The sequence below is a fragment of the Manis pentadactyla genome, chromosome 3 (genome assembly GCF_030020395.1).
Source record: "Manis pentadactyla isolate mManPen7 chromosome 3, mManPen7.hap1, whole genome shotgun sequence".
In the NCBI taxonomy this organism is placed as follows: Eukaryota; Metazoa; Chordata; class Mammalia; order Pholidota; family Manidae; genus Manis; species Manis pentadactyla.
In genome coordinates, this window is record NC_080021.1 from 185,806,141 (window position 1) to 185,829,668 (window position 23,528).

At 41.2% G+C, this 23,528-nt stretch overlaps 1 protein-coding gene across 1 annotated transcript in view; it reads left to right on the top strand.

The window, feature by feature from the left end:
• The first annotated feature begins 10,307 nt into the window (after positions 1-10,307).
• LOC118913979 (phospholipid-transporting ATPase FetA-like) overlaps positions 10,308-23,528 on the top strand; it is a 36,441-nt gene continuing 23,220 nt past the window's right edge. Inside the window, 12 exon segments of the mRNA XM_057499407.1 lie at positions 10,308-10,315; positions 10,828-11,038; positions 12,791-12,848; positions 12,851-12,901; positions 14,149-14,254; positions 14,645-14,792; positions 15,285-15,468; positions 16,875-17,105; positions 18,430-18,465; positions 18,468-18,508; positions 19,833-20,078; positions 20,240-20,420. Coding sequence (XP_057355390.1) covers positions 10,308-10,315; positions 10,828-11,038; positions 12,791-12,848; positions 12,851-12,901; positions 14,149-14,254; positions 14,645-14,792; positions 15,285-15,468; positions 16,875-17,105; positions 18,430-18,465; positions 18,468-18,508; positions 19,833-20,078; positions 20,240-20,420 — 1,501 coding nt within the window.

The window sequence follows — 23,528 nt, forward strand, 5'->3', positions numbered from 1 at the left end:
TGACAAACACATGGAGGCTTCACAACACGGTCCTAAATAACCAATGGATAATGACCAAATAAAAACAGAGATCAAGCAGTATATGGAGACAAATGACAACAATAATTCAATACTGCAAAATCTGTGGGAAGCAGCGAAGGCCATGCTGAGAGGAAAGTATATTGCAATACAGGCCTACCTCAGGAAAGAAGAACAATCCCATATAAGCCGTCTAAACTCACAATTAATGAAACTAGAAAAAAAGAACAAATGAGGCCCTAAGTCAGTAGAAGGAGGGACATAATAAAGATTAGAGCAGAAATAAATAAAATTGAGAAGAAAAAAACAATAGAAAGAATCAATGAAAGCAAGAGCTGGTTCTTTGAGAAAATAATCAGAATAGATAAACCCCTAGCCAGACTTATCAAGAAAAAAAAGAGAGTCTACTCACATAAACAGAATCAGAAATGAGAAAGGAAAAATCACTACAGACACCACAGAAATACAAAGAATTAATAGAGAATACTATGAAAAATTATATGCCAGCAAACTGGATAACCTAGAAGAAATGGACAACATTCTAGAAAAATACAACCTTCCAAGGCTGACCAAGGAAAAAACAGAAAATCTGAACAGACCAATTACCAGCAATGAAATGGAACTGGTAATCAAAAACCTACCTAAGAACAAAACCTCTGGACCAGATGGCTTCACTGCTGAATTTTATCAAACATTTAGTCAAGACCTAATACCCATCCTTCTTAAAGTTTTCCAAAGAGTAGAAAAAGAGGGAATACTTCCAAACTCATCCTATGAGGCCAGCATCACTCTAATACCAAAACCAGGCAAAGATACCACAAAAAAAGAAAATTAAAGACCAATATCTTTGATGAACATAGATGCAAAAATACTCAACAAAATATTAGCAAACCAAATTCAAAAATACATCAAAAAGATCATCCATCATAAACAAGTAGAATTTATTCCAGGGATGCAAGGATAGTACAACATTCAAAAATCCATCAACATCATCCACCACATCAACAAAAAGAAGGAAAAAAACCACATAATCATCTCCATAGATGCTGAAAAAGCATTTGCCAAAATTCAACGTCCACTCACGATAAAGACTCTCAACAAAATGGGTTTAGAGGGCAAGTACCTCAACATAATAAAGGTCATATATGACAAACCCACAGCCAACATTATACTTAACAGCGAGAAGCTGAAAGCTTTTCCTTTAAGATCATAAACAAGACAAGGATGCCCACTCTCCCCACTTCTATTCAACATAGTACTGGAGGTCCTAGCCAAGGCAATCAGACAACACAAATAAACAAAAGACATCCAGATGGCAAAGAAGAATTTAAACTGTCCCTGTTTGCAGATGACATGATATTGTACATAAAAATCCCTAAAGAATCCACTCCAAAACTATTAGATCTAATATCTGAGTTCAGCAAAGTTGCAGGATACAAAATTAATACGCACAAATCTGTGGCATTCCTATACACTAACAATGAACTAGCAGAGAGAAAAATAAGCAAAACAATTCCATTCACAGTTGCATCAAAAAGAATAAAATACCTAGGAATAAACCTAACCAAGGAAGTGAGAGACCTATACTCTGAAACTTAACAGACACTCATGAGAGAAATTAAAGAAGATACCAACAAATGGAAACACAACCCGTGCTCATGAATAGGAAGAATTAATATTGTAAAAATGGCCATCCTGCCTAAAGCAATCTACAGATTCAATGCAATTCCTTTCAAAATACCAACAGCATTCTTCAACGAACTAGGACAAATATTTCTAAAATTCATATGGAACCACAGAAGACCCTGAATAGCCAAAGCAATCCTGAGAAGGAAGAATAAAGCTGGGGGGATTATGCTCCCCAATTTCAAGCTCTACTACAAAGCCATAATAATCAAGACAATTTGGTACTGGCACAAGAACAGACCCATAGACTAATGGAACAGACTTGAGAGCCCTGATATAAACCCAAGTATATATGGTCACTTAATATATGATAAAGGAGCCATGGACTTACAATGGGGAAATAACAGTCTCTTCAACAACTGGTGTTGGCAAAACTGGACAGCTACGTGCAAGAGAATGAAACTGGATTATTGTTTAACCCCATACACAAAAGTAAACTCGAAATGGATCAAAGACCTGAATGTATGTCATGAAACCATAAAACTCTTAGAAGACAACATAGGCAAAAATCTCCTGAATATAAGCATGAGCAACTTCTTCCTCAACACATCTCCTTAAGCAAGGGAAACAAAAGCAAAAATGAACTCATGGGACTACATCGAACTAAAAAGTTTCTGTATGGCAAAGGACACCATCAGCAGAACAAAAAGGCATCCTACAGTATGGGAGAATATATTTGTAAATGACATATCTGACTAGGGGTTAACATCAAAATATATAAAGAACTTACACGCCTCAACACCCAAAAAGCAAATAACTCAATTAAAAAATGGGCAGAGGATATGAAGAGACAGTTCTTCAAAGAATAAATTCAGATGGCCAATAGACACGTGAAAAGATGCTTCACATCACTAATCATCAGGGAAATGCAAATTAAAACCACAATGAGATATCACCTCACACCAGTAAGGATGGCCAGCATCGAAAAGACTAAGAACAAAAATGCTGGCGAGAGTACGGAGAAAGGGGAACCCTCCTACACTACTGGTGGGAATGTAAGCTAGTTCAACCATTGTGGAAAGCAATATGGAGGTTCCTCAAAAAACTAAACATAGAAATACCATTTGACCCGGGAATCCCACTCCTTGGAATTTACCCAAAGAATATAACTTCTCAGATTCAAAAAGACATATGCACCCCTATGTTTATTGCAGCACTTTTTACAATAGCCACGATATGGAAGCAACCTAAGTGTCCATCAGTAGATGAATGGATAAAGAGGCAGTGGTACATATACATAATTGAATACTATTCACCATAAGAAAGAAACAAATCTTACCATTTTCAACAACATGGATGGAGCTGGAGGATATTATGCTCAGTGAAGTAAGCCAGGCAGAGAAAGACAAGTACCAAATGATTTCACTCATTTGTGGAGTATAACAACGAAGCAAAACTGAAGGAACAAAATGGCAGCAGACTCAGAGATTCCAAGAAGGAACTAGTGGTTACCAATGGGGAGGGGTGTGGAGGAAGGGAAAAGGGGATTGAGGGGTATTATGTTTAGTACACATGGTGTGGGGGATCATGGGGAAGACAGTATAGCACAGAGAAGGCAAATATTGAATCTGTGGCATCTTACTACACTGATGGACAGTGACTGCATTGGGGTGTGGGTGGGGCCTTGATAATAAGGGTAAATGTAGCAACCACATTGTTTTTTTATGTGAAACCTTCATAAGAGTGTATATCAATAATATCTTAATAAAAAAATTTTTTTATGTGCTTAGCCTTACTAGCCATCATGAAAATGCAAATTTAAACAGAGATAAGGATTTTTTGTTCATCAAATCGGCAAAAATAAAAAAGTATGGTACTACTTAATGGTGGTAAATACTCATCTTTTTGGTACTGTTTCCTAGGGGGGTAATTTGGGGTCACCTACAGAAACAAAAGATGCACAGACTTTGAGTCTAGCAATTCTCTTACAGGTGTCTAAACTCCAGAAACACAGGGTTTTTTTGTTTTTTTTTAAGATGAAAAGAACAAAACACCATGTAAGTGGATGTTCACTGCAGCATTCTTTATAACAACTAAAAACTCAAACAGCCCACCAGCAAGGAAATGGTTAAATAAATTGTAACTATAATTTAGAATGAAGTGGATTTATTTTTACTTTCATGGATAGGTTTCCAAGACATGTTATTAAGGAAGTAAATTACAAAATAATATTCACATATGATCCCATTTGTGGAAAACAAAACTATGTACTGTATTTGTATAAATGTGTGCAAATTCATTGAAAAATATTTGTAAAGAAAAATGCCAAATCATTAACAATGATTACCTTTGGAGAAGGGAATGGGATGCAGTGCTGGATATTGTGAAAATTGACTAAGTGTTTTAATTCTGCCTGTGTGAATTTTTAAAAATGAAAATGTATTCATGTACTCTTTGTGTAAAAAAGAAAAGTTACTTGAGAGATTTCCTAGCCTCGTACCTTTGCATAAAGAGAGGGCAATTTAATTTTCACCATGTATAGAGGCCTTAGTCTCTAGGCTTTTTGGAAGAGAGACAAAGGGAAAGAAAATACTGTCCTTCCAGTTAATCTATACATATGCCCACTCTCCCCACTTCTAGGGGGCAAAACTACATAAATGGCGTTGGGTAATAAGTGATATTTTTCAGTTAACAAAATTTACCTTTAATCAATATCTTAACCATTTTAGAGGAAAGTTTCTAAAATTTATTGGATTTTAGAAGATTTTATCTTGCTTCCTTAAATAGAATATACGCAACAAATTTTAACCTTTAATTTGAAAACTCAATGTTATACATTATGGTGCTATATTATTTCTAGTGCTTTCTGGACTATTGAATTGTGTAGGGCTTTTTATACTATGTGAATAGGCCCTCTATGCTTGTATTAATTACCTATTGCTGTGTAAAAAAATACCTATAACTTCACAGCCTAAAATAGCAAGCATTTATTATGTCGCAGTTTCTGAGGGTTAGGACTCTAGAAGCAGCTGAGTGATTGTAGCTCAGGATCACTCTTGAGTTTTGGGGAGGGGTTGTAGTCATTGGAAGCCTGGAGCTGGGGGACCCCCTTCCAAAATGGTTCACTCATGTGCCTGTTGGCAGTAGGTCTCAATTCCTCACCACACGGGCTTTTGTATAGGCTACTTGAACATCCTCAGGACATGGAAGCTCTCTTCTCCCAGAATATGTGATATAAGAGAAAGAGCAAGGAGGAAGCAGCAATGCTTTGTATGACCTAGTCTCAAAGTCACTATCACCATATTCTCTTTTGTAGCAGAGCCACTAAGTCTAGCCCATGCTCAAGCTCCATTTTTATTTTATTTTATTAAGTTGTCATTGATATACAATCTTATGAAGGTTTCACATGAAAAACATTATGGTTTCAACATTCCTCCATATTATCAAGTCCGCCCCCCACCAAACCCCATTGCAGTCACTGTCCATCAGTGTAGTAATATGCTATAGAGTCATTACTTGTCTTCTCCATGCTGTACTGCCTTTCCCGTGACCTACCTATATTGTGATTGCTGATTATAGTGCCCCTTAATCCCCTTCTCTCTCCCCACTCACCCTCTTCAACCCCTTCCTATTGTTAACCACTAGTCCCTTCTTGGAGTCTGTGAGACTGCTGCTGTTGTGTTCCTTCAGTTCTGCTATGTTTTTGTACTCTACAAATGAGTGAAATCATTTGGTACTTGTCTTTCTCTGCCTGGCTTATTTCACTGAGCATTATACCCTCTCAGTCCATCCATGTTGTTGAAATGGTAGGATTTGCTTTCTTTTTATAGCTGAATAATATTCTATTGTGTATATGTACCACATCTTCTTTATCCATTCATGTACTGATGGACACTTTGATTGCTTACATATCTTGGCTATTGTAAATAGTGCTGCAATAAAAATAGGGGTGCATATGTCTTTTTTAATCAGGGATCTTGTTTTCTTCAAGTAAATTCCTTGGAGTGGAAGTACTAGATCAAATCATGTTTCTATTTTTAGTTTTTTGAAAGAACACAATGCTTTCCACATATTTGAACTAATTTACATTCCCACCAGCAGTGTAGGAGGGTTCCCCTTTCTCCTCATCCTTGCCTGCATTTGTTCCTTGTTTTTTGAATGGTGGCCATCCTAACTGGTGTGAGGTTGTATCTCATTGTGCTTTTAATTTGCATTTCCCTGATAATTAGTGATGTGGAGCATCTTTTCATGTGCCTGTTGGACATCTGAATTTCTTCTTTAGAGAAGTGTCTGTTCAGATCCTCCACCCATTTTTTAATAGGGTTATTTGCTTTTTGGGTGTTGAGGTGTGTGAGTTCTTTATATATTTTGGATGTTAACGCCTTATCAGATGAGTTGTTTATGAATATATTCTCCCATACTGTAGGGTGCCTCTTTGTTCTCCTGATCGTGTCCTTTGCTGTACAGAAGCTTTTTAGTTTGGTGTAGTCCCACTTGTTCATTTTTGCTTTTGTTTCCCTTACCCAAGGAGATGTGTTCAGGAAAAAGTTGCTCATGTTTATATATACTCAAGGGATTTTTGCCCATGTTTTCTTCTATGAGTTTTATGGTTTCATGACTTACATTCAGGTCTTTGGTCCATTTCTAGTTTACATTTATGTATGGAGTTTGATAATAATCCAGTTTCATTCTCTTGCATGTAGCTGTCCAGTTTTGCCAACACCAGTTTTTGAAGAGGCTGTGTTTTTCTCATTGTATATCCATGACTCTTTTATTGTATGTTAATTAGCCATATATGTGTGGGTTTATATCTGGACTCTCTATTCTGTTCCATTGATCTGTGGGTCTGTTCTTGTGCCCATACCAAATTGTCTTGATTAATGTGGCTTTGTAGTAGAGCTTGAAGTAATGCTGTCAGCTTTATTCTTCCTTCTCAGGATTGCTTTGGCTATTCGGGGTCCTTCGTGGTTCCATATGAATTTTAGAACTATTTGTTCTAGTTTGTTGAAGAATGCTGTTGGTATTTTGATAGGTTTTGCATTGAATCTGTAGATTGCTTTAGGCAGGATGGCCATTTTGACAATATTAATTCTTCCTATTCATGAGCACGGGATGTATTTCCATTTATTGTGTCTTTAATTTCTCTCATGAGTGTCTTGTAGTTTTCAGGGTATGGGTCTTTCACCTCCTTGATTAGGTTTATTCCTAGGTATTTTATTCTTTTTGATAAAATTGTAAATGGAGTTGTTTTCCTGATTTCTCTTTCTGATCATTCATTGTTAGTATATAGGAATACAACAGATTTTTGTGTATTAATATTGCATCCTGAAACTTTGCTGAATTCAGTTATTAGTTCTAGTAGTTTTTTGGTGGATTCTTTAGACTTTTCTATGTACAACATCATGTCATATGCAAACAGTGGCAGTTTAACTTCTTCCTTACCAATCTGGATGCATTTTATCTCTTTGTGTTGTCTGATTGCTGTGGCTAGGACCTCCAGTACTTTGTTGAATGAAAGTGGTAAGAGTGAGCATCCTGGTCTTGTACCCAATCTTAGAGGAAAAGCTTTCAGCTTTTCCCTGTTAAGTATGATGTTGTCTGTGGGTTTTTCATATATGGCCTTTATTATGTTGAGGTACTTGTCCTCTATACCCAATTTGTTGAGAGTTTTGTCATGAATGGATATTTAATTTTGTTGAATGCTTTTTCAGCATCTATTGAGATGATCATGTTAATGAGATGATTTTTATAACCAGTAAAAGCTAAACAAATGCAAATGATGAGATTCTCTGTCATCTTACAGTTTTTGGGCTAAAGAAAAACAAAGTCATCAAGCGACAGTGATCTGTAGTTTATTCAGAGTTCAGACACCTAAAGGAGTTTAACAAAAAGAACCACTGACTGTTCTAGGCCTGATGATCATATACAAAGAGCTGTGCAAAGTGTACTTTATAAAGAATGAAGAGGATTTATGAGAGTGTGAAATGCAGAGAGGCAGGGGAGAGAAGTGTAACAGTCAAGGAATATTTACTCCATTAGTTATTTTTATAGGGAATTAAATATTTTCCTGCTAAAATGAAAGACCTCACAGGTTTAAAACAATAAAATGAGACTCAATACATTGTACTACAGCACAATTTTACAATCTATATGTTGGTAAGACCAAATATACTTCAAAAGAAAGCTTTGGGTTTTTTTAGCCCAAAAACTCTTAGTCATCCCTTCGAGAGAGCCAAGTACTAAGAAAACTGCTTGGCCTTGGAGAGATCCAAACAAGAAAATGCTGAGAAATAATAACTAAGCTAACTTATATTTACGCTTTAAGACTAAGCTTAGGATCTACTCCAAGAAACTTTATGTGAGCTTCACAATCTGGTTTAGATACTCCTCTTTTACACTTCCAAAATATCCTGTCCTTACCTCTATCCTACTACCCACTACAATGTATAGCAATTGTTTATTTAAATGTCTCCCCTACTAGATACTGACTTATCTTCAAAGCAGTGGAAGGGATATTGATGATCCTGGTCCTTAAGACAACGCTAGACACATTTGTTAAATGAATTTAAGAGCCTCTATATAAACCTTATTCACTTCATTTAAACTTCAACAAGATGAACGCAGTCTCTTTTCATCTTCCCCAATCTGTACTTTATTCTTGGTTCTTGATCATTCAATTCATCCCTAGCCACTTTTGTTCTCACTTTGAACTTGTCCTACTCCTCCTCTCTTTGGGGCCACTGTGTGTGGGTGCGTGTGTGTGCGTGTGTCCACTAATGAATGAGATTGTCAGGTATCACTAAGTTTGTGAATATCATTATAGTATATAATTTCTCCCATAGAATAAAATATAAATGGATAAAATTTTTTAAGTAACTGAAAAGGTAAGTAACCTCTGGACCTTAAATGAAAATTATTATGTAAATGATAGCAAGTAGACCAAAAAAAAGCTCTTTGAAATGCAAATTCTAGTCAGTCAACTAGGCTCACCCACTACCTTAATGACTGCTGTACCACAACTCCACAGAGCATCCAATTAAGATTTATGCTTCAGTAAAATCACTCTGTACTGTGAGCTTTCAAAGTTGCTCGTGAAAGTTAAAGTTATATAAATATTAAACCTGAGAATGCCAGGTTTACAGTACTATGTGTATATACTAGGCTTGGTTTTATATTAAAGTAATATAAGTTATGGGGGGTTTTACCCTCAAAAAATGTACAGGTGTTTCCTTTATTGAAAGGACTCATGAAATTCCACCTCCTGTAGGAAACCCTGATGAGAAGAGTTAGTGAATGAGGGCTCTCTTTACAGATACGTTTTTTCATTATTTATTCAAGCTTTTAAAAACTCCATTGATTGTGATTGCGTTAAATTTGTAGATTAATATGGGAGATAATTTCTGGTTTTGCAATGCTGAGTCTCCCTATCCAGGAGCATGATATTTCTCTATTAAGTCAGGTCTTTTTATGTGGCCCTCAGTGTCTTTTCATATAGATCTATACATGTATTGTTAAGCTTTCCTAAATATTTTAAATTCTGTTGCTACTTAAATGGCACTTGTTCCATTTTTTTTCTAACTAGTTATTATAAGTATCTAGAAAGAGTAGTTGTAAATTTATTTTGTAACTAGGTACCTTACTGAAATCCTATTTCTAATAATTTCTAGAGCCATAAAATAAGACTAGAAAGGGCAGTAGAACTTAACCTTGTCTTATCTTCTCATGTGCAGATGAGACACAGAGTAGTCTTAACAGGTTTGAGTTGAAATATTAGGTCACATGAATCTCTAGTCATTGAATTTTATGAAATATAGTATTGTAAAGTGGTGAGGGAGCGAGACTGAGACAACAGACTGCTAATGTGGGGCCTCTCATATCTATATTTCAATGTGGTCATTACCAATCCAAGGTTTATAAATTCAGAAATTCAATTTATAGCTTGTCATAGGGGTGACTAGGTCTCAGGGGATCAATTCACTCTCTTCTTTCTGGAAAGAATAATTTGTCAACAAGGCAGCTAAATTAGAAGTTTACCATGGGAAATCTAGTAACATCCAGAGCATTGCCTTCTAGTAGCCAGCTCTACCCGAAAGACCAAGTTAGAGATCCCAGAATTACAACGAAGAGAACTAGGTATTTTTATGTGGTATTTACATTAAGGTATGGTATTCTGATAGTCTGATAAAATGTTCTGTTTCTTTCCAAATAACTCTGATAGGCATTATAATCAGAGAAAACCACGCAGTGGTTGACCTGGTGATAAATATTTTAGTATTTTCTGTTATAAAACTGTCATTCCTTCACTGTCTCATGACCAACATGTTAGTTTCAGATAGTAGAGCTTCTCTTAGATTAGTTCTATTTTAACTTTATGCCTTCCTTTCGAGAGAGGAACACTAAGTCCCATGCTGAGATTTACTCAGGCTGTACTTTTATCAGCACATTTATAAGTCATCTGTTAAGCCGATTACTTCAGGGAATGTTCCCATAGATGGTTGAACATTCATTAATTGATTCTTGTTAATTTTCTTTCAAGGGCATGGGTAGGTATACTTAAAATCTGATTCCTAAATTCTACTGTATTTGCCTTTTTTGGATCCAGTAGTTTCCCTATTAAGCACCACACAGCTTCTTGAAAGCAACCATACAACTGAACACTAAGCATGACTCAGTAAGTCCATCAGGAGTTACTGAATTCAGGGAGGGTCAGGAGTCTCTGTGGGATTGCAGTTGCTGAGGAGGCCTGTATGAATGAATAATTGTGTCTTTATGCTGTCTGTTATCAGAATGATAGTGAACAGAACTGTTACTCCTGTTTTAAACGGCTTTTGTCTGGGCCCAACTAAGTGGGCTAGCACGTGAATTGGAATTGTTGGACTGGAATTGAAATACGTTGAGTGAATGTCAGTAAGGTTATTGGCAATCTCTGAGAGATAAATAGAATTGAAATCACTGAAAGGGTTTGAGATTGGATAAGATTGGAGTAAACCTCAATCTTGCCCTCAGCCTCACATTAAACCCTGACCCTAACTCTAACTGTAACCCTATCCTCCCCATACACCTTACCAAAACCATAAACTTAACTGGTTAGGCTAAACACTAGCCCCATAGCACTAACCATTAAAACCCTATTTTGCAGGCAGATGGGACCTGTGGGGTTAGTGTGCCACCTCCTTAACTCAGTCCTCACCCAGCCCAGGGCCACTCAGTGCACACAAATGTCTTCCAGGGTTTTGCCACTGAAGGCCTTCAGACTTTCATGGTGGCCTACCGAGAACTGGACGGTGCATTCTTCCAGTCCTGGAGCAAGAAGCACAGTGAAGCCTGCCTGTCATTGGAGAATCAGGAAAATAAAATATCAGATGTCTATGAAGAGATCGAAAAAGACTTGATGGTTAGCGTGAGGAAGCCAGGGACAGATTGGGAGCAGGATGAGGGGTGGCAATCAGCAGACTGAGCAAGGGCTCTGAGAGTGGCTTCCAGCAAATCAGTAAGGTTCAGCCTCTCTGGAATCCAGACTGATTCAGGATATCCTGGCTCTTAGAAATCTGCAAGTAATGTTAAAATGTAGTGGTTGTTAATTTCATCTTTCTATCAGTATTTCTTATCCCAAAGCTGCTCACAGAAACTAAGTAATCTGGGAGAAATAAGAATCTGAATAATGAACAGATCATTGATGGCATGATCAAGACAAAATATTCATTCATTCATTCAACATATAAAGGGCCTCATATGTGCCAGGCACTGTTTTAAGCCCTGAGCATATAGCAGGAGACAAAAAAGACAAAGAGGTCACATATGTAAAGTGCTGTGAGAGAGAATAAAGCCAACAAGACAGCTAGGGAGTATCTGCATATGCATGTGTGTTTTGGAGTGGGCAGAGCATAGCTGCTACTTTAAATAAGGTGCTTGATTCACTGTGAGAGAGACCTGAAGAAGGAGGCAAGCCAAGCAGATCTCTGGCAGATTTGCTTCTCAGACAGAAGGAATGGCAAGAGCAAAGACCCTGCAACAGGAGCAGGCCATACCCGTTAGGTGAACAGCAAGGCAGTTAGCGTGGCTGGTGCAGGGTAATGAGAGAATGAAGGGACAAGAGACAGAGAAGTATCAGAGGGTCCTAATAGGCCAGTACAAGGACCTACAGTGAGATATGAAAAACCACTGAAGAGTTCAACCAGAGAAACTATGTGACAGCTTTAAAAATGGTCACCGTGGCCGCTCTGTTGACATTATTCTATAGGGGAGCAAGTGCAGACCCAGGGAGACTGATCGGAAGATAGATGAAATAGTACAGATGAGAAATGATGGTGGCTTAGAACAGACAGAAGTAGCCCAAGTAGTGAGGAATGGTCACATTTTTTACATTTTTAAAAGGTAGCACCAACAGAATTTGCTGGTGGGTTAGACCTTCGTACTGAGAAAAGACCAACATTTTTGACCAGATGAATACAGGCTGGCTGTGCTATAAAAAGAAAAGTCACTGGTAACAGGTGGGAAAATTCAGCAATTCCAAAGGTCATACCTCTCCTTCCATAGTCAGTCCTGTGGTTAGTATTTCTAGTACGTCCTTGTAGAGGCCTAGCAGAAATCAGTCAGTAGTTTGTCCATCTGTCAGGTCCTCACACTCAGTCCTGGTGCCCATCCCTGTGGTCAGCACTGTTGGGATATAGAAAGAAGGTATGGAGTTGGACCAAAGTACTTCTAATCTCGTACAGGAGAAGGCCTTGAAGAACCGCAGAGGGCCCCAGTAGGTACAAACAAAAAGTTCACCCAGGCTCCTGTAAGGTTGAAAGAAAAACTGTAGTGGGATTTAGGGGTCCCTTATCTGGCACCGGGAAGCAGGGGAGAAGTGAAAGTGTACTGAGAACTAGACGGTTCAGAAGTAGCACTCGGCTTTATGTAGGACTTGGGCAAGGCTTTTCCTTCCTTGGGCCCTGATGCTCTGTGTTTCTAAGTCTGATTTCAGCGTGAGGTTGAAACCTACATCTGTTGAGAGGGAGAGCGCTGAGTTTTATACTGTCGGGGTCTTCATGCCAGGACAGAGCCAACTTACTATAAACAATGCAGAGGTGCCCAACGAGTCATTAGGTAGCACTAATACTGTGACTCTCTCCCTTCTCCTCACTCACTGTATCTCTGTTCGAAGCTGTTAGGGGCCACAGCCATAGAAGACAAGCTGCAGTATGGAGTACCTGAGATAACCACCCCCTGAACAGAGCCAAAATTAAAATGTGTATTTTAACTGGAGATAAACAAGGTAAACAGGAGCCCCTCACCTAACCAATCACTCCCCTGCCCACCTTAGCCATTTCTTCTTTTCCTTATGCCTCTTCTTTTTTTCTTAGCCATTTATTTGACAAATACTTTATAACCCAGGTCAAGTCCTTATAGGACACCTTCACTTCCAATCTTGCATGTAATTTGCTAAGTATATATTTTATGCCAGATGCAGTATGAGGCATTGAGGACACAGAGATGAATCAATCAGAGATGACCTCTGTCATCCAGGTACTCACAAGCTAAAAAACTTCAGAGCTGTCTTGGACTATGCCCTTGTTCCAAAAATTCATTCTCTGACCAGTCCTCTCTGCTATGCTACCACCCCAGTTCAGCCTTTGTCCCGTTGGCCGTACTTCTACAAAAACTTCTGAACTGTTCTGTCTCTTGCCCTTATGAATATCAGTATAGCCTACATATAACCATCAGTGTAATCTTCCTAAAATGTATTATTTTTATGATGTTGCTCCTCTGTTCAGGTACTTCCAGCGATTCCACATGGTAAAGTCAGACTCTGCAGTCTGGTCTTCAAGGCCTTGATAATCTGTTGCCACCTACGTATCCTTATCTCCATCCTAATGTGATCGTTATCTTCAGTGGGTCCCGAACAAATTCCTACTCTTGGGCTTCTGTTTGGGTGGTTTCCTCATTTGAAATATTTTTTTCCTCCCCTAAAATAGTCTTACTCATCCTTCAAGTCCTTCCTCCAAGAAAGTTTTTATAATTACAACCTTTCCTCTGAATTTTGATACCATTTGTAGCCAGAGTTCAATACATAGTTTTTGAAAATGTTTTTTCCTTAGTGTGAATTAATTCCAAATTCCAAATCTCTTGATGTAAAGGAGGGACTACAACCTAAACACATCTAAGACCCTCATAAGTCTAGCATAGAAATGGGCACAGTGCTGTCAGGGAAGTACATCGTGATTGCCTGGAGAAGTGGATACAGACTGGGAGTGCTGTAAGAAACAGGGTAAAGCTTTGTAGAGAAAGCTAACTAGAATGACCCTAATTATTGATAAATAACTCACAAGTCTGTACCAGGTAGGCAGTCTCCTATGGATGTCTGAATATGGTCTCCACAGACTCCTGAAAAATACACTTTGACCCCATCCATGCAAATGTAGACGCATGGGCTCTGCAGCCCACTGTCAGCACCTGTGTACCTGTACACTGAGAAGACCTTATCCCAGCCAAAAAGCCACCTGCATTCTCCCTTCTCTGCAGAGACTGCTGTGAACATTGCCTATGCCCGTAGCATATTTGAGGATGAAAAGGATGGGATGTTCATTGTGGAAGACAAGGATGATGAGACTGTTCGGCAAGAACTCAGGTACAAATGGGAGAACTGCCACTGCCCATCCCTGGACCATCATCCATGAAGATTTCCCACCCATCTCCTCACCCAGTTACAGCCCCCACATTACCAGAATGAACAGAGAAGAAATGGAGAAGGGGAAAACCAAAAATCTAAAATATTTGAGAGAATTTTATAAAGAAGCATTAGGGCTCGGAGACTTGGCATGTGGGAGGCGAAGTGTGGTGTGCAGACTGTCGGACCTATGGCAGGGGCAGGTCTCAGCAGGCAGGCAGGTCTGCTGTCCCAGCCGATGCCTTGCAGAGACGCTCTCTAAGTCCTTGCCCACTTTTGCTCTGGGATACATTCTTCTTCCTAAACTCTGGGGCTTCAGGTAAGACACTAACCACTACTCTTGGCTTTCAGGTCAGCAAGGAACAAGATGAAACCCGAGTCTCTGCTGGAATCAGACCCAGTAAACAATTATCTCACCATGAAAACAAAAATACCCTTCAAAATACCTGAGGAGGTGCCCAGTGGCAACTATGGCTTGGTCATCAATGGCTACAGTCTGGTGGGTGACACAGAGCTACAGCCCAGTTCTCTTCTTCCAAGGAACTTTTTTCCTAGGTCCAACCCACTTTAGGGAAATGTCAAGACCCTTCCCCTATTCCATGAGTCAACCTTTTCATGCACTTGTCTGGCAGACACCTTCCTGCAGCCTTCCCTAGGCAGGAATGACAAGGAAAGGGAAGCCAAGGGCATATTCTTTCCTTATCCAAATTCTTCACCACTGGTGTGGCCTGTCACTTAAGGGAAGGGGGGAAGTGAGCAGAATCAGGTTCTCCAAGAAGTCACTAGGCCACATTTGATTTGACCTGGTGAGACACCCTGACCAGTTTTTAGATGTGAGGATATCTAAAACTCCCTTGGGAGTGGAGCACCTTGGGAGCAATTATACCTAAACCATGAAATACAGGAAAGTATGGAGGGCAGGGGGTAAGCAAGTCCTGTCCTGAGGGCCTTTTTGGGCAACCTTAAATGTGGATGTGTCCTGATACTGCAGGCCCATGCTCTAGAAGGAAACTTGGAGTTGGAACTGCTGCGAACAGCATGCATGTGTAAGGGGGTGATCTGCTGTCGGATGACACCCCTTCAGAAGGCCCAGGTGGTAGAGATGGTGAAGAGGTACAAGAATGTGGTGACACTGGCCATCGGGGATGGGACCAATGACGTCAGCATGATCAAAGGCATGTGAGGGGTCAGAGGGCAGTAGCCTCTAGCCATGGGCTTGCCCTTTCCTTCCTCTGTGGGCTAAACTGATCTGGGTGGCACTATATTGCTGGCTCACACTCCTGCACATCATGTATTGTATATTTATGCTCTTCTACACCTGCATTCTCACTTGTGCGTACATGCATACAGTAGCCCACATCCACAGGCATGCAAACACATTCAGATTCATGCACTCAACACTCATAAACACCCGGGTACACATGGCTCCCCAACAGGCTGTGTGACTACCACACCGTCTTTCTGACATGGCATCAAAGCCCACAGAGAGGACCCCTGGGCAGGAGTCATAATCTGTTCCTTTTGTGAAGGCTGTAGGTCTGAGCAACGTTAGGTAGAAGACAGGGCTGCCCAGCCAGGGAATTAGCTGTGCGGCCCAATGCAGGGTCTTTTCCTCCCTGATGGTGTTCTACGGGCTTGCCCTGACTCCCCTGGCTGGAGGAGAATAATAGACTTACTAATGCTCTGAACCAATAGAAGCAAATGGCTGAAACTGGTTTTCATTTCAGCTAAGTGCTGTTGGCCTCCAGCAACGTGGTTCTATGAGATATGGACAACATCTAGAGGTCTAGTCCATCCTCTCTCCCCACCCAGAAAATACAAGTAGATCTCCAGCCTCAACTTTAATACTGGGAAGTGTTCTTGCTCTCTTCCCTACTTCTAGAACTTCTCTGGTGTTGAGAGCCTTAGAAGTTTCAGTTCCATTAAACAATGCAATAGGTACATAGCAAAAGATCAGTGAATTAGCCTATACTACTACAGACTAATTAAAACTTTCAGGAACTTCAATTTTATTTTCCATCAAGTATAATCCTTGCTTTACCCAGAAAAAGTTACTTTAGGCCTCCTGAAGAAATTGTCTCTGGCTAACAAAATACGTATATCACTTACCCCTCCCAACAGGTGGGTTTTCACTCCTTAGAAAAACTTAGGTAGTTTATATATTGTGTTAGATTGACGTCCATCCTGCATCTTTGATTGATTTGACAAGAGATAAAAAGAAATTTTTACCTGGGCATCTGTACAACAGGAGAAAGCCCAAATGGCTATGGAAGGTGCAGAAACCATCCAGGCAGTTTTCTAGAGCTTGTTGTGCAAGGCATCTTGCGTGCAGTCAAGCAAAGTGCAGATGAAGGCGCTGTTTTCTGGCTTCTGGGGTGGAGGTAGGGTTTGGGGTTGGGGCAATCCACTAAGGAGAAAAGGCTCCACTAAGTAACTGCTATTTTGAGCTGGGCCCACCAGTGTTTCCAAATGTAAAATAAGGGGTTTTACAACATGATCTCAGCCTACCTTTTACAGTTTCCAGGCTGGGAGCTTAGCAAACAATCTCTGTGACTGAGAAGCTTCTGAGGTTTCTTTGCAGCTGCCCACATTGGGGTTGGCATCAGCAGCCAGGAGGGAATGCAGGCCATGCTCAACAGTGACTACACCTTCTCCCAGTTCCACTATCTTCAGCGTCTACTCTTGGTCCATGGCCGCTGGTCTTATAATTGCACGTGCAAGTTTCTCAGCTACTTCTTTTACAAAAACTTTGCCTTCACCCTGGTGAACTTCTGGTATGCCTTCTACAGCGGATTCTCTGCACAGGTAAGAGGTCAGGTGATGTTCTCCCCTCTGGTCAATGGGGTCTTCTCTAATCACCCCCAATTTAGCCAGCTCAGACCTTTTTCTCCTCTAGAGACCAGTGTATGGTGTGCTGCCATCCATCCATAAAGCTCTTCACCCATGCTGATCCCGTCTCCTAACCTTACACTGAAACTTAGATTCCCAAACCCTAACTTTTCTGGCCCAGCTCTGACTTGACCTTGACTCCTACCTTCAGAATGCCCCTATACAATATCTTACATTTTCCCGACTATAGAGATCTAGAATTTCCCAACATATGTAATGGAGGGAAGTTCCTGGATCTGGAAGTCTTTTTAACATCCAAAGTAATCTTTACGGAGCAGTCTGAGCCTCAAGGGGCCTCTGGGTCTTCTAGAGAGGCTGATTATGGTGTTCACTGTAGCTATACTTGGAAACATAGCTTCCCTTTACTTCTGCTAACCTACCCTGACACTCCTTTCCCCCCGGCCCCAAATATACACTATTGTTGCACTAATTAATTCATTGCACATTTGAATATAAAATCTTGCCCCACAGTAGTGGAGAGAAGTGACACCTGGATTTTGACATTCTGTGAGGAATCCCTTTTCCTATGAAAAGCTTTTCAGGAGTCTCTCAAGAGAAACAACCTCAGGAACGGTCATCCTGGGAGAGCCCTGCTGCCTTTGGTGCCTGGGGCTCCAGGGGAAACAGACCAGGCAGCAGGTAGTAGTGGAGCTGTATATACCCAACCACCAGCAGGCAGGCGGTCTGTGAGTAGGCGTGCGTGTGTATGTATGTATGTGCTGTTGCTGACCTCTTGTGGCTAGTAAGGAAAGGAGCCCTCTCTAGGCCCTAAGATGGAACCCCCAGCTGGGGAAGGGTCTTTGGGTCTACTCTGTTTGCTAATATTAGAAAGTGTCCAGTGTTATAGAAGCTATTAAATGCCACAAAGCAGATGAAAGAGCCCAGAGGCTTAAATGCGTGGGAGTACAGAAGCTCAGCAAGTATTCCCTAGCAGCTGCTCTGGGTCCTATCTGTGTGGGCAGGGGCAGTGCAGGTCACGGTAGGTAGGGCTGGCCCAAATCAACCTTGTAGGATGGCCACAGACGAGCTTGATGTGGCCTTGCCCCAGCCTGGAACCCAGGGCTCTAAGTAGAGTAGGATTGAATAAAGACTGGAGTCAGCTTTCTCAGTCAGATTTCTGAAATCCAAGTCCTGCTCTAGGTTGGTGTGGTGTTGGGTAGGTGGAGGGCAAAGGGGGCTTTCTTGAACCTGTGAGGGTATCTGGGACTTAGAGAGTAATCTAAGAAATCTCCTTGGTGTTCTTCTAGTTTATGATACCTGGTTTATCACTTTCTACAACCTGGCTGCACCTCTCTCCCTGTCCTGGGCTCGAGTCTGTTTGACCAGGTAAGAGCGGCAGCAAGCCTCTCCATTGACACTGAAGCCCCCGGGCCCACGAGGAGTATTTCCAAGAATGGGGCAGACAGCAAGAACTGAGCTTTATAAAGTCAAGTATAAATGGAATCGTTTCTAGAGCAAGGAAGAAAGCTCATCACCTGAAGAGGTATCATGGGATAAAGATAAGAATCCTCCTCACAGAGAATAATCCTCAATTTCAGAAATCCAAGTTTCCCTGTGTCAATTTTATATTTGTAGAGATGAACATAGAAATTGTGTACTAAGGAAATAGAGTTATTCTGGCAAGACTAGGTAAGGCAAGTGGCTTTAAGAAAGGGGAGATCCATGTGGAAATAAGAGATAAACCAATGCAGGGAGACCTAGGTGAGATTCTGAAGGCCCAACAGGGGACTCTGGGTATGTAACCTCTAGTCATAGGGAGTCAGCCTAGGGATACCATCCGTCTCTGTCAAAATTCCCTGGGCATTGAGGGTCCCAGTTTCCTACCTCTCCCTCCTCTTCTACCCCAACCTCCAGTCCTGGACACATCAAATAGAAAAAGAGCCTCCAAAGAGAAATATAGTAAGAGGACATCCTGGGATCATGGTTCCTGGTCTCCATTGGGGCAGGAAGGAAAATTCCCCATGAAGTAGATGCCAGCCTCAGAGCAGCAAGAAGGATGGGCTGTGTCACTCAACAGTCCTGTCCATCTTTAATGATCTGATTCTAGGGATGCACAACCTCTCAAAAGAAGCCCAGCTTTGTTATTTAAAGCTTCAGATTTAGGAGATGAAGATGATCCAGTGTCATCCACGCAGAGAATCCTCTCACTGAGTTCCCCAGTAACTATGGGAATGGGTGGAGCATCACAGAACACAGATACCTCCAAGAGACTTACTGATCCCCATTGGCTTCCCCTGTCCTCCCACTGACTTTTGACACAAAGAATATTCAACTTAAGGAACACTTAAAACTGGGGACTCATATCCCAAATGCCTCCCCAACCCCAAGCTCCAGTTCTCCCTTCCACCTACACCTGATCCTAACTGCCCCCTTTCTTAATTCCCCAATCCTAACTGCCCCCAGGTCCTTCCCACCATCTTGACCTCCTAGCTTTCTTCCACCACCTAGAACCTTGCCTAGAGAGTAGGACTTTAGGGAGGGTCTGAGGTCACTGCTCTGTTCTCCGGTTCCACCTCTCAAGTAATCCATAAGCAAGCTCCCAGGCAGCCTGGCAGTGGACTCAGTGGGGGGAGAAGCCTCTGCTCTGATGGAGATGGGACCTTCTACGGAGAGACCCTGAACCTTCCTCCTTGCCCTCTGGTGCTTCCAGGATGTGAATGAAACATGGAGCCTATGTTTCCCAGAGCTGTATGAGCCAGGCCAGCACAACCTCTATTTCAACAAGAAAGAATCTGTGAAGTGTTTAGTGCATGGGATCTACAGTTCCTTCGTGCTGTTCTTTGTCCCCATGGGAACCGTTTACAACTCAGTGCGCAGTGATGGGAAGGAAATCTCCGACTACCAGTACTTCTCCCTGATAGTACAGACCTCCTTACTCTGGGTGGTCACAATGCAGGTGTGGTGTGGTGGTAGGGGAAAGCGGATTGAGTGGGGAGCCTGTTTGAAAGAGAGGGAGGGCAGGTGGGAAGGAAGCATCCTCCATTATGGAGTTGGAGAAGGGGGATGGCTGAGCAGTCCCTGCTCATGAAGCATTGCACATAAGAGGGTGCTTTTCAGATTGCCCTGGAGACAACCTGGTGGATGATGGTAAACCACTTCTTCACTTGGGGTAGCCTGGGTTTCTACTTTTGCATCTTATTCTTCCTGTACAGTGATGGCTTGTGCCTGATGGTCCCCAGTGTCTTCCAGTTCCTAGGTAAAGCTCTGTCCAGCATGTGTCAAGGGAGTGGGAGAGGGGGTAGGGAATGTGAACAAAGTATATTTGTTTAATAAATGTTTACTGAGCAGCTATTACTATGTGCTAGGCTCTGTAGATATAGATAGAAGACATGGTCTCTGCCCTAAAAGCATTCAAAATCTAGCTAAGATTCAAAACCTTGCTGAGACCCCACACAAACATATTTCCACCGACGGGCCCTTCTCAGGTTTACCTGAAGGATTTGCTGGCCCTGGGTAGCAGAAGGAGAGGGCAGCTGTGAAAAGTTGGTCATAAGAAGGAGAGTTTCTTGACCAAAAACAAAAGGAGGTAGTTCCTGCCTTGATAGGACAGCTCGTTTTGCCTTTCTAACCCCTCTCTTTGATCCCTTTGACCCAAGAACTGACACCTTTCAGGCTCAGAACTGGGAGGGGGAGACTGCAGGGGATTTTTAAAAATCTTTTCTCAAGGGGACATAAACCATAATTGGTGAACATTTGTCTTCATTACATAAAATTGAAAAAAAATTGCATGTACTTGGGAAATTGTTTCTAAGAAGTTTATGGAGTAATAAACTGGATATTTTGAAAGGGAGAGACTTGTATGGTCTGTTGGGGCTCCAGTGACAATAGCATAGTCCAAGCAGTATCACTGGCCCACAGATTCCCTTCAAACTAGACCAAGATTTCCCTCCCACTGAGACAAGGACCATGGGCTTAGACAGAGTTGGGTGAGGGCCTCCGGAAAAAACAAAGTAAGATAATCCATTGTGGGATTTGCTTTGGCCTGTTGGGGGGCCCAGCTTATTTTTCTAACTTTACCCAGGTGCTGTTTTTCTTCCTCCAGCCTTAAACAAATGATTTACAACTTGGACCATGTAGCAAGCAAGCCCAAAACAGCATAGTAAAAACAGGAAGGATTCCATCTTGAAAATAAGATTGCATCTTAAAACCAAAAAGTAAGTTTCTTAACAAACAGACAGTAACTCAGCCCGCCCACCTTGGGAGCAAAGCAGGCAGCCTTGAGTGATATGCTCCCAGACCAGGAAGCTGCTATCCTGAAAGGAAATCAGAGCAGTAAAATTCTTATAAATAACCAGGAAGACTAATTAGAAACTTAATTTCTTCAAAGATAAACATTTTGGGACCACTTAGCAGGTATACATCCTAGCCCTTTGTCTCTCAACTGCCTATAAAACCCATAGACAACGCACCACCCCAGGACTCTCTTGTCTTCTCCTGGCCTGAGCCAGGAGCTCTGCCCTCTTACCTTCTCTCTAAATAAAAGCCTCTGCCTTGCTCTCCCACCTTGAGCGTTTGCGAAGTTCATCCTTCAGCTCTTCGAACAAGAACCCTGACATCACCACCACCCCTCCTTTTTCATCTCCATTCCACTTTGCTGCTAAACTCTATCTTGACCTCAGTGTGACCACATCTTTTAACCATATAGCTCTGTCCTCTTTGTACAACTTAAATATTGCTTCCCAAAGCTTAGTACCAGGTTCTCTGCTCATCTTTCTCAGTACACTTTTCCTGAGCAAATTTATCCAAACTCATGACTTCACTTACCAACAGAAAAAAGATTCTCCACTGTATCTTAGATCTCTTTTCTGACATCCAGATCCATTTATTAAACTGACTCTGAGACCTTCACTTAGTTGAATCTCAGGTAACTCACACTCAACTCCCCAACCTGTATTAATCATTTTTCCCCAAAATTTCACCCTAAGATGCCACTACCATCAGACCAGTCACCCAAGGCAGAATGATGGGAACCATCCTACGCTCTTCCTCTGGTTTGATGTCTAATAAGTCATCAAGTCAGGTGAATTCTGCATGTTTATTGTATCTTGTTTTCAGTTTCCTCCATTATCATTGCCATTGATTGCCCTGCTTCAGAGTTTATCTCTCACCTCGGTTGCTGCATAAAGTCTCCTAACTCATCTTCCTGGTTTTTCCTTACCTAAAGCATCACAAGTACTTCCAGAGTAGTATTTCTGAAAGGCAAACTGGATCATATCAAGTCTCAGCTTTGCATTCTTTAAAGTTTCCCATGCTTTCTGGATCAAGTTTAAATCTGGACTTTTTATCACTGGCCTTTTCTAGCCTTGTCTTCCACTACTCCCCCATCTGCACTCACTCCAGTCATGCTGTTTCTGGTCTCCATGTCATCAAACATGCTTTTCTAGTATCTTAAAATGCTTTCCTTCACCTCCTTTTCATCTAGAAGCTCCTAGTCACCCTTTAAAACCCAGAATAGTTGGAACTCAATAGAGGAGATGGTTGAACAACACTGATTGTACTAAATGCCACTGAATTATATACTTAAAATGGTTAATTTTAAGATATGTGAATTTCCCCTCAATTTCTTTAAAAAGCTCAGATAGGGCACTGTCTCCTCCAAGAGCTTCCCCTAATTCTTCAGTGTGACTTACATACTTATTTATTCAATTGCTCCCCTGTGCATACCTCTATCAATGACACTTATCACAGGGCATTGTAATCATTGATACACTTGTCTATTCACAGCATACAATGGGCCTTTAACAAATGTCTGTTGAAAGAGTGAGTAAATGAAATGAAAGGATATTGAAATCTACTTCTCTGACTATTTTTGTTTCCCTGAATAATAGCTCAAATAGCTCAAACCAGAAACCAGAAAGTCTTTCTGGACTCCTCCCTTCTGTTCTTTGTAATCCAATCTGATCTGTTACTAATTCCATATGCTCTGTCTTAGAAATGTCTTCAAATCTTTCCTTTCCTAATGCCCCCAGTCCCATTGCTTTCATCATTTCTTGCCTACTTATGCCAACATCCTCCTCTCTGGTCTCCCTGCCTCTGATTCTGCTTCTTTCCAATCCATTATCCACATCACAAAGAATGACCTTTCAAAAATACAAATCAGATCATGTCCGTTGCCAGTTTAAAATCCTTTGATGACTCATTATAGCTTTCCTACCTTGGTGCCGCCTACCTCTCCAGCTTCATGGCCACTTTCTGCTGCATATACCCTCATTTCTGCCCTACCAAGCTATTTGCAATTCCTCAAAGGTTCCATGATCTTCAGAAGCCTTGATGCCTTGGCTCTTTCTTTTCTCTCCTCTTAAATACACTTCCCTCCCTTGCCCAGCTAAGCCTATATGCTCTTCAT